Here is an 11576-nt window from a genome sequence, read left to right on the forward strand (position 1 = left end):
GCAGGATTCAGTTGGTACGTGTTCAAGCTCCAAGTAGGGGAGAGTTGGTGATCCACGGTGAGGGTGCTCAGCGTGGGCCGACTCTTTGTTCGGCAACAAGGGCCATGCGTTATCTTTTAGTAGGGATGTTATGGGTTTGTGGCCTATGTGATGGATACCCGGGAAAAGGGTAAAGTGATCGTGGATGATGTACTGATTGTTTGGGAATACCCAGATGTGTTCCCGGAGGATTTCCCGAGAGTGCCTCCGGAGAGGCAGGTGAAGTTTCAGATTGACTTGGTTCCAGGTGCGGCTCTGATAGCCAATGCACCTTATCGGTTAGCACCTATAGAGATGCATGAGTTGTCTACATAGCTACATGAGCTATTAGATAAGGGATTATTTTGGCTAAAAAAATAATACATTTATATTTCGAATTTTATAACAAATGTTTTATATTAAAGTATATAGTAAAGATGAAAAATATGATGTTACATTCAACCATATCTCTTATCAAGTCCACATCATCATTATTGTCCTCGACCTCATTCTCCATGTCTGTAACCCTGTAACATCCCAAAAATACGAGCCAAAAATTTCATTTTTAAAACATATTCTTAGTGGACCTTAGAAATAAAACGTTCACTGATCATATCATTTCATAAAAGTTATCGCATGTCTTGAAAAACATTTCATAAAAACATAATAAAGTCAGAGTACAAATTCCCAGGAGGATCTCATAGTGCGGAATACAAGGCGTGTGTGTGATGGGCCGCTACCGCGCTAGCTCCTTCCCCTTCGAAGAAGAGGTACCTGAAACCAAAACTGAAAACTGTAAGCACGAAGTTTAGTGAGTTCCCCCAACATACCACATATCATACAATCACATAACATACAAATATTGTCAGGCATATCTGGGTGCCCGACCTACCCCTTCGGTCCCCTCGACCGGATATTGTCTAGTATATCTGGGAGCTGGCCTCCCCTTCGGTCCTCTTGACCGGATACTGACCAGTATATCTGGGAGCTTGCCTCCCCTTCGGTCCTCTCGACCGGATACTGACTAGCATATCTGGGTGCTGGTCTCCCCTTTGGTCCTCTCGACCGGATACTGGGGACTATTTCACCCCTACTACTACCACATAACACATATATATCATAAACTATCTAGCATGGCTGGGCATGACCGCCCCTTCGGCCCTATCAACCGGTGTTCTGGGGGACTATCTCCCCTACTGTCACTAGCACATAGCATCATATCATACTAGCACAATAACATATCACAAGTAGTAGCAAACCTAGATGAATATCACAGAGACAAACATCTATCATACAATCCTACTGGTGGGCCGACATTGTGGCCGTAGACCCATCGCTATTGGAAGGTAACTCACCTCAAAGTAGCTGCTGATCTGCATGGGAACTGACTGTCTCCTGCTGCCGCCGCCCCGGAAATCCTCCGGCTATAATCCCCACAAAACACTCAGTCAAATGCTGCTAATCGACCTCAGGGTAAAATGACCATTTACCCCTAACTAAGCCAAGAGTCAAAGTCAAAGTCAACTTCCAGTTGACCCGACTCGCCGAGTTGTCCTACCAACTCGCCGAGTCCCTATCCCTTTGTCTGACCATTGTCCTGTCTCTACTCGTCGAGTTTGGCATCGACTCGACGAGTTTTCCTTCTAAACTAATGTCCTAACATCCTTCATCCTACTAGCCGAGTTGTATGAACAACTCGTCGAGTTCGTCTTCATCCGAAAAACACTCTATGCTGAGACTCGCCGAGTTGTATGAACAAATCGCCGAGTCTGTTTTGGAGGCAAGAAGATTGTCTTGGACTCGCCGAGTCAGGGCATTGACTTGCCGAGTTTCTTCATGGGTGAGTCTGGCTTCTGACTCACTGAGTCACACCCCATGACTCACTACTCCACTCCGCAAACACGAAAAGGGGAAAACTCGGGGATTCGCGACTCGACTCGCCGAGTCAGATGAACGACTCGCCGAGTCTGCCACATGCAAATACTATATACTCGATTCTGCTTGAATCCAGCTCATACCATACATAGATCTGGGTTTCTAGGTCCTGATTAATACGTAAAGTTTCCAACTTTACGTGTAAATAAACACTAATGAAGGTTTTAGGGCTCAAAATGCACTAGAAGAGTAGATCTAGGGCTTTCATGTAATATGGCTCCATAAAGGCAGTAGATCTGAGCTCCTGGAGCTCAATCGTGCCTAGATCTAAGGGTTAATTAAATTATTACAAACCCTAATTCTTGATCAAGCTTGGAAATGGCTCAAGGAGGACTTTAATGGAGCTATAAGGGACTATAAACATGAAAACAGGGGGAAACTGAGTTATACCTCAAGGAAATCACTGAGATAACACAAGGATGCCTGGCCTCCTTCTTCTTTTCTTGATATACTCTTCTTTCTTCTCAAAATCTTCAAGAAACACACCAAAGCACTTCAATCTCACAAGGAATAAGGGTTTGAACGATGTTGGGAGCTCTGAGGGTGAAGGTGGCGAGGTTGGGGCGCATAAGGTTGGTTTAAATATGGTGCAATCCCTTGAAATTTAGGGTTTCATCAGACAACGGGGACTCACCGAGTCCAGAATGTGGACTCGCCGAGTTGCCAACTTAAACGTGCTCCCAAACCCGTCTCCACTCGGTGAGTCGGGCCTACAACTTGCCGAGTCCAAGGCTAAAAATGTAAAATACTTATATAAATTTTACGTACCAGGAACCAGGTGCTACAAACCCCAGTGTCCTTTACCTCAAGCTCAGGCTCCATATATATGTCCACAACCTCATTCTCATTCTCCTTAACCTCAGGCTCCTTTACCTTAACCTCAACCATCTTATCCCCAACCTTATGTTCATTATCCTCAACTTAAGGTGTATTAATTAAGATGTCATTAATGAATTCTTCACAAGTAAGGGACCCATTTTCTGGACCTCCTCCCACCTCAGTCTCCTCCTTTGTCCCACTTATTTTTCTTCCACCTTCCTTATCTTCATCTCTATCCTTTTCTCAGGATTAACTAAGATCCTTTAAGTAGGTTGGTTAGCCATATTCTCTTCTTCATATTGAGCAGTTTGATTATCCACCTTCTCCCCTTCATATTGCACAATTTGACTACCCACATTATCCCTTTCATTTTGACCAGTTTCATTAGGCACACTTTCCCCTAGATTCTGAGTAGGTTGAATATCTTCTTGTTGAACATTGTTAGTGCTTGTCCCTTCCCCATCCATCCTTGTTCCAGTCCTTCTAGGTGGAAAGTGGTCAAAATGTGGTTAACCAACTCCATATTTGCTTGGTCTTCCAATCTTCCTTTTTGGAATATGATCTTTAGGAGCTTCATCATTCTTGCAAGAAATCTTCTTATTCCAAAATTCTTGGCATTTTCCACATCTTACAGTCCTAGGTAACCTTTCCCTCTAAGTTGGATATTTAGAGTCTTGAGATTATGATGCATGATTCCTTTTATTTACTTTAGTTCTCCTAAGTATTCTTCTCATAGGTGGTAGTGGCTTGACAAAATCAATCATTTGCTACATATTGCTTCCACCAACATGCAATATATTCTCCATGTATGTTGCAATGAACTTGTCCTTATGAAACCACAAAGAAACAAATTAAATGGGATCTTTGTGTACATAGTTGATTGCTTCATGACCATGAACACATTATATTACAGACAATATCCATAATATGCATGTGCATGGCTGAGTATGTAAATCTACATTGTAACCATCATATGCATACATAGTCTCAAACAAATGACCTCTACTTTGTATTACCTTCCACAACCTAAAAGAAACACAAGTCAGTGACCAATTATAGGCAATTATAGCTAATTAAAAAAGAAAATATGTTAACATTTTACCTCATATCTTTCCTAAATTATGCAAGTTTTTTCTAGGGTGTTCAGTCCATAGTCACCTCTTTAGTGGTTGTGCGAATCCCCTTGATGATAAAACATTTCCTTAGGTAAATCTTGATTTCCTTAAGAATTGTAAGTAGAGGTTTCTTCCTCATGTGCCTTATCATAGAATTGAAGCATTCTGAAATGCCCTTATCTACAACCTCACATGAAAATCATGTAGTAAAGAAGGACCCACACCAATTTTATGGTTGTCTTGTCATGAGATAGTTATAACATGATTCTGTGATATGCGTAATCTTTTCTATTGTAGCTATACAATCCCCTTCTACTGTACTTTTAACAGCATCTCAAAACAGATTCTTTAGTTCTAATCATGTGTATTTTTTCCTAAAATTTATAAATATATGTCTTTCACATTGTCTTTGTTCAACATGTGGAAGGAATTGTGCCACAACCTGCAATAGTCCCTGTAATATGACAACAAAGTAATAAGTAAAAAAAATTGTACAACTTTTTACTCAAAGACATAATAAACATACCTTGTATTGGTCTAAAATAATAACTACCCCATTACCACCACCAAGATCTAAATCATCCACCAATAACTCAATGAATCAAGACTAATTGTCTTTATTCTCAAATGTTCCACTGCCCATGCTATTGGGTATACATGATTGGCTGGATCTCTACCAATAACAGTCAACAACTAACCTTTTACCTACCCAATCAAAAAACATCCATCCAATCCTATCACTTTTTAACACCTTCTTTACATCCATCCTTGAAATCCTAAAGCATACACAAAACCTCTTAAAATGGTTGATTCCACCAGTATTAACATCTACCCCAACCTTACATGTGCTCCCTAGATTAGACCTGAGGATTTCATCTGCATAGTCCCAAACCCTACCATAATGTTCCTCTAACTTTCTTTCTATCATTTCCTTATCCTGTGACCTTGCTCTTTGACATTTTCCCTTTGATACATTCATTGAAAACCTCATCAAAACATCTTCTTTCATCTCATCCAATGTCATTTTGGGCTTCCTGATGGCATCTTGTAAGCAGTGTTTGGCTAACCAGCTAGAAGTAACTAAGATACTAAAGTTGTAATTCCTATCACAAAGATAAGTCTTAACAATGGATTTAATTTGGAATGTCTTTTTATTATACTTCTAACTAGCTGCTGACCTAAAAGGACATGGATTATGATCATTAGAATTATTACCAAACCTAGCAATAACCCTAACTCTATAACTCTGCTCAAAGTAAAATACTTATCCATTATGGGCTGTATAGTTTGTTAATGTAAACCTTAGTTGAGCAGGGAACTCATAACACCTACCCAATCCAGGCTTCATTTTGTTCCAAAGTTGTTTTGGATCATGGACCATATACTTCACAACAACTTCTTCATCATTTACCTCTGATATGTGGCCATGCTCAGCCTCATTGACACCAGATCAATTTTGGTCATCCCCCAAACCATCTATCCCCCTATTTAACATATTTTCATCACACAAAAAGTTAAGAAAATGGTCATTACAAAGGTTAGATGGGGGTTAAAGGTTTATTGTGAAAATCCAAGAATCTAAAGTCAAAAACTTCATCATCTAAGTATGAGCCTTCATCGTATACCTTATCAGGTCGTTTGTATTTTTCTTTCTTAGTACCAGAAGTAGAACCCATCTGTTAAATGTGCCAAAAAATGAACTTGTTACAGATAATTATGTGAGGAAAAAACCCACTTACACTTCAGTTTCATGTTACCATCTATATACCTTGCACTTGTTGTGTGTCTTAATAATGGATTCTTGAGCTCAACGAAATGACAATGGTGGTTCTTCACAATCCCTTTTCAAACCCCTCTTGAATGAAACCCTTTTTTGAGATCTGAAAGATGAACAATTATGGAAAGAAATGTGATGGATGAGTGTTTAAACGAAAGAGATGACTTGCTGAGAAAGTTTACCGTTTGTTAAACGGTTATTAAGTTTTAATTGATAAGACATTGTAATTATCGAGGCCAGTGAATGTAAAATTAAATATAAACTTTTTTCAATTAGGTGTGTAAAAGTTATTTTAATGGTATTTGCTTATTATTATTATTATAAGATATAAATATAGATTTTATGGATTAATTTTTTTTGGCGTTGATAACGAGGTTCTTTTTGGACCAAAAAGACCCGGTCACCCTATGAGATAAGGTGGAATTTATACTAAAACGAATACTCCACCGGCATCACATGACTACGATAGACTACTTGTAGAAATCGTTCAATTTGTCTCTCCTTTGACAATGCATCCAAAAGCAGGCGTATAGGCCATCGATCTGTGATAGATTTGCAATGGATCCAAACCCTAAGAAGTTTCCAATTCTGTCTTACGTAATGGCCAAAATCCCCAGTGTCAGCCGGTCTCAGTCACCGGAGTTCGACATTGAACAACCACCGCCGACGGTTCCTTCCACATCCGAACCGGAACCTTACTTCGAACTCACTGAACGCATGCCTCACTTAAGCGATCCTGAACTTCTTGCTTCCATGCGTGCAACTGTCGACGATGTATCTCGGACACGATCTGTACTAAAAACCCTAGGCGAGTGTCCCGATCATGAATTTGTTGATATCGCTAGGTCGCGGCTGGCGGAGATCGAAGAAAGCTTGGCGAATCAACTTGAAGAGGTCGCTCTATCCGATAAAGATGCGGTGGAGGTTGACAAACGGAAGAAGGAGGAAGAGAGGGAGAAACAGTCGTTCAAGGCCGTTATCTCGTTGTATGAGATGCATCAATCGTATGAGAAGATGTTGAGTGAGGCGGAAAAGAGGCTTGAGAAGCTTTATGAGGAAGCTAAGAAGGGAGGAAAATCGGTCGCGGTTGATGACCAAGGGTGTTCTAGTGAATTTCCAACTGTCGAGGACGATGTCAAGGATGAAGTTGTTGCCATTCTGAATGATGCGTTAGCAAATGATCTTAAAAGGATCGATCTATCGGAGAGGCGGTTGCCGTTTCTTCCTGAAGCCTTTGGGAAGCTTCGTATGTTGGTTTCTCTAAAGATATCCTCGAATCAACTTCAGGTTAGTCTAATAATTTCATCACCATATCATATTATTATCATTTTATTGATTTATCTACTTCAATCATCTGACGATCTTGATTTTCGGTATTCTTTGCATTATTGCCTAATCTGTATTGGTGGACTTAAATAATTGTTAAGATGAGATGTCAATTATCTTGCTATTAGCTTGCATACAACTATACAAGTTATACCTTGCACGATCAATCATAGGTGAATCTGTTAGATAGACAAGAATCAGCCTAGATTATAATTGAAGATCCAGCTTAACCATTTGATGTGATGGGTAATTTTTCAGTTACCGAACCAGGCTTTAGATATACCATTAATCTGTTCTAGTTGATTGTTTCATAGTCAAACTGGAATTTGCTTCTCTGATGTGGATTGATCTATGCAAAGTTGAATTGCTTTTGTGATTAGAAAGACTATTCATCTAGGAATATATACTTGGAAATGCTAGTCTTGTAATACTTTGGCCAGTGGCAATCAAAGTGAGTTAATGGCACATGACTTGTTATCAGTTATCACACCATGGAGCTTGTAGGGTTTATAATTATTTTTTGGTGGTGAAGTTGGATCCATATACTCCATTCTTTCTCTAACAATGGTCTTACCTTCCAATAATTATTATCACTTTACCACAAGTGACTGGTCATTAGATGCTCCATTGACTACAGTATCCTTCATTAGAAGGTTAGAACCACAAAAGTTGGATTTTTCATTGGCTGTTTAGGCTTTACCGCTTTACCTTAAGGGTATAATAGGAAAGGAAAAACTAGAAATATATTGTGTTTGGTGGTTGATTGAGGTTACTTAACTTAACTGTACACTTTCCATACTGACCACCCTTTGTGTACTTGAATAGGCCATTCCTGATTCAATTGCTGGACTTGAGAATCTTGAGGAGCTTAACGCTTCTTCCAATCTTTTGGAATCATTACCAGATTCCATTGGCTTATTGCTGAAATTGAAGACTTTAGACGTCTCTAGCAACAAGCTCACGTCCTTGCCTGATAGCATCTGTCATTGCAGGTACATGTATTTAGATACATCACTGAGTTTCCTCTTCTCTCTCACCTATCTTAGTAAACTATTGTAATAATTAAATAAGGCTAAATGGAAGGAACAACAACATGCTTCCATTTTTAGTTGTCTATTATAGGCAGCATCCTACTTTCATTTCTTTCTATTACACACTTTGAAGTTTTCTCTTAGTCTTATTAAGGTATTGTTCTAGGAAAACTCTATTCAGTTATACCATTAAACTTTCAAAACTCTCTTATTAGAACTATTAGAACAATATACATTGAAAAAAAATCGTTCAATTCTAGCAGTGCAATTAGAAAATAGCAATGTGCTTTCATTTATTTTTTTTATAGCATACTACTTCCGTTTCTTTCTATTACAAAACTTTGAACTTTATTTTTTCTTATTAAGACACTGTCCTGTGAAAATTCTATCCAATTATATAGCATTGTACTTTGAAAAACCTACCCAATATGGATTACAGTGCTATAATTGGGTAGATATTTTCAAAGTACAATGCTGTAATAGGAAAAAAGAAAAGAAAAGTAGGATGCAATATTAAACAAGTCAACAAACGTACATTTCCATTTCTTACATTCTCCCAAAATTCAAAATCAATAACAATGATCTTGTTTTAGGTCACTGGTGGAACTGGACGCCAGCTTCAACAAGCTAACATATCTACCCACCAACATCGGGTATGAACTTGAGAATCTAAAGCGACTTTCAGTCCCTTTAAACAAGCTGCGGTCACTTCCTACATCAATTGGCGAAATGACATCTCTTCAATTTCTAGACGCCCACTTCAACGAACTCAGAAACCTGCCACCATCAATCGGGAGGCTTTCAAACCTTGAGATTCTGAATCTCAGTGGTAACTTCAGTGACCTCACATCACTCCCCTACACAATCGGCGATCTAACAAGCCTCAAAGAACTCGATGTCAGTAACAACCAGATCCATGAACTGCCTGCCACATTTGGTCGCCTTGAGAATCTTATAAAACTTAATGTTGATGAAAACCCGTTGGTGATTCCTCCCAAGGAAATAGTTAATGAAGGGATTGAAGCTGTGAAGGCGTTTATGGCTAAGAGGTTGCTTGAGATTTTACTAGAAGAAGAAGAGAAAAGTAAGTACCCCGAGAATGATCAAACACAGGGTGGTGGTGGTTGGTTGAGCCGTAGCACCTCTTGGTTGACCAATGCTGTTGGTGGATATTTGGGAGGTGCTGGGAATACAAACACAAAAATAAACGACGAACCTTACCTCAATCAGCAACTATGAGTCTATGACCATGTTACTGGCTGTATGTCGGTCAATCTAGTGGGATACTGTGTACCTAATATGGGTTTGTTGAAAGAATAACTTTTTTTCTGTGGAAACAAAGCATACACAATGTGGCTTGTCCTTTTGATAAGCACACTACATTACTTTAAAATTTTGATGGTTTTGTAGCACAGTTGTGTTTCTTCCCTTTGTGTTGTAGTGATTTGGGATGGGTGTGTAACATGCTAAACTTCATTCCATTTTACAAACGGATATTTCTACCTTCGGTTGTGATTTTCTTACTATATGAGTTGGGATTATACGTTGTAGAAAAAATTGTAGTACTATTTTTTTTGGTTAGAGTTGATTTTAAAGTTGGAATTAAGTTTGTTATTTTTTTGGTTGATCTTGAATTTTTATTATTTTTATTTTACAAATGGTAGTTGTTAGATACGTTTAAAGTTATCTTCAAACTTGGGAAATGATTTGGACACATTTTTTTCTTTGTACACAACGCTTTTATTATTATTATTATTATTTTTTATTGAAACATAAATTGTTGTATATAGAAAAAATATATTGCGGAGGAATCAACTCCCTTCAAATTTGGCATAAAGTTTTCTATAGTATATTATAAAATAATTTGTTTGAATCCTTATATGGTTCATGGGTTTTCGAAACAATTAAAACTTGGCATAAAGTTTTCTATAGTATATTATAAAATAATTTATTTGAATCCTTATATGGTTCATGGGTTTTCGAAATTAAGAATTGCTTTAGTGAAAACTCTATTTTCTTTTATAATTAGATTAGGTGTAAAACCCATGTATTATATGAGTTAATTAAAAAAAATAAATATAAGTCTAAATATTTAAGAACTTTAGATTTATAAGAAAATAAGAAAAAGACAAAACTTCAAAAATGGTCCTTTGGTTTTCAAAAATTTGAAGTTTAGTCCCTAATTTATAAAAACCTCACAGATGGTCCCTATGGTTTCAATTTTTTTTAACAAATGATCATTTTCATTAACTCCGTTAGCTTTTGGCCGTTAAGTGAAGGACAATTATGTCATTTCACTGCTACAATGACCATTTATGAAGATTTGCCTTATTTAAAAAAATAAATAAATAAACTAATTATTTAATATTAAAGGGTCCCACCTATCTCTCTCTCTCTCTCTCTCTCTCTCTCTCTCTCTCTTTCTCTCTCTCTCTCTCTCTCTCTCTCTCTCTCCTAGTGCCATTTTTTCAACTGATCTAAAACAAACTTCCATAGGGCTTTTTCTATCTAGCAATCAAGATTCCAAAAGCTATCACAAAGGTTCATCTCGTTACTTATCACTCCTACTAGCAACAATCTTATATCCCGACCTCTTCAAATCGCCTTCAGATCCCGACGATTAATCATCCCCCTTGTACGATTACCCTACTCGAATTTCTCCTTCAGTGATTGTTGATCGATGACATTAGCCATAGGAAGGAACAGGGGAAGATGCAGGTTACTCCTGGAAGGCCACCAACGAAATTGGCTAGTGAAGAAGATGGTGGAAATCGATAATTTCCACTACATCTCACCGTACCCTCATCTCTCTTTCTCTTCTCTATTCGAGTCAAACGAACAAGGAATTCTCAATTGGGTCAAAACCGACAATGTGAGATTCCACGAACCAGGACACGAGTATTCTCGTATTTAGGGCAAAAAATCCCACCGACTTCACATGTTCAAAGATGTTGTCCCTAAAATCAGCAAGGTGAGAACCATAGCTCAGATTTAGTATATCGATTGGTCTAGTGATTTTTGATGGTGTATATTTCGTGTTTTGTTTTGGTTAATGGTTTGCTTCTCATGAAATTATTGAACGAAGTGGAAGACATGTGTAATTCTTCAAGTTCATCATATAAGTTGTTTTCTTTTGTCTTTGTTGCTGAATAGTTCATGAGATTAAGATAAGAGAGAGGATATTCATTAAAGTGTCAAGCTAGTTTCATCTTCTGTGGTTTGGATGTGTATTGTTTTCGGTTACGATTTTGATTATAAGGTTCGGTTCCGAGCTTAGATTCCATGTAGTATTTTGGTATGGTTTTGAGCTTTGATTTCAGGTTTGATAGCTTGATTTAATATATGGTTTTGACCAATGAATTCGGGTACATTTATTATTTGGTGCAAGTGGTAATCGATGGTTTCCATTGGCATAAGAACCGGAACCAGATGTTAGAAGGGGGGTGGAAGAAGTATAGATGGTGTCTGGAGCAATTAAGAAAGGTCTCGATCCAATTTTGACTTTTTCAGTCAAACATGTTCACTCATCCATCCATATAAGATTTGGAGAGAGAG

At 38.0% G+C, this 11576-nt stretch overlaps 1 protein-coding gene across 1 annotated transcript; it reads left to right on the forward strand.

Annotated features, from left to right (window-relative positions):
- Positions 1–6072: 6072 nt before the first annotated feature.
- Positions 6073–9635, forward strand: LOC111913572 (plant intracellular Ras-group-related LRR protein 9). Its single transcript, XM_023909294.3, has 3 exons — positions 6073–6951; positions 7816–7982; positions 8615–9635. Exons 1-3 carry the CDS (start codon positions 6223–6225, stop codon positions 9258–9260), a joined length of 1542 nt encoding a protein of 513 aa, XP_023765062.1. The 5' UTR covers positions 6073–6222; the 3' UTR covers positions 9261–9635.
- The last annotated feature ends 1941 nt before the right edge of the window (positions 9636–11576 follow it).

Source organism: Lactuca sativa, chromosome 1 (assembly GCF_002870075.4).
Source record: "Lactuca sativa cultivar Salinas chromosome 1, Lsat_Salinas_v11, whole genome shotgun sequence".
Lineage (NCBI taxonomy): Eukaryota > Viridiplantae > Streptophyta > Magnoliopsida > Asterales > Asteraceae > Lactuca > Lactuca sativa.

Coding starts and splice junctions, on each gene's coding strand:
- LOC111913572 (XM_023909294.3), top strand. CDS start 6,223: ATGGATCCAAACCCTAAGAAGTTTCCAATTCTGTCTTACGTAATGGCC. Junction 6,952..7,815: donor TATCCTCGAATCAACTTCAG/GTTAGTCTAATA, acceptor GTACTTGAATAG/GCCATTCCTGATTCAATTGC. Junction 7,983..8,614: donor GATAGCATCTGTCATTGCAG/GTACATGTATTT, acceptor ATCTTGTTTTAG/GTCACTGGTGGAACTGGACG.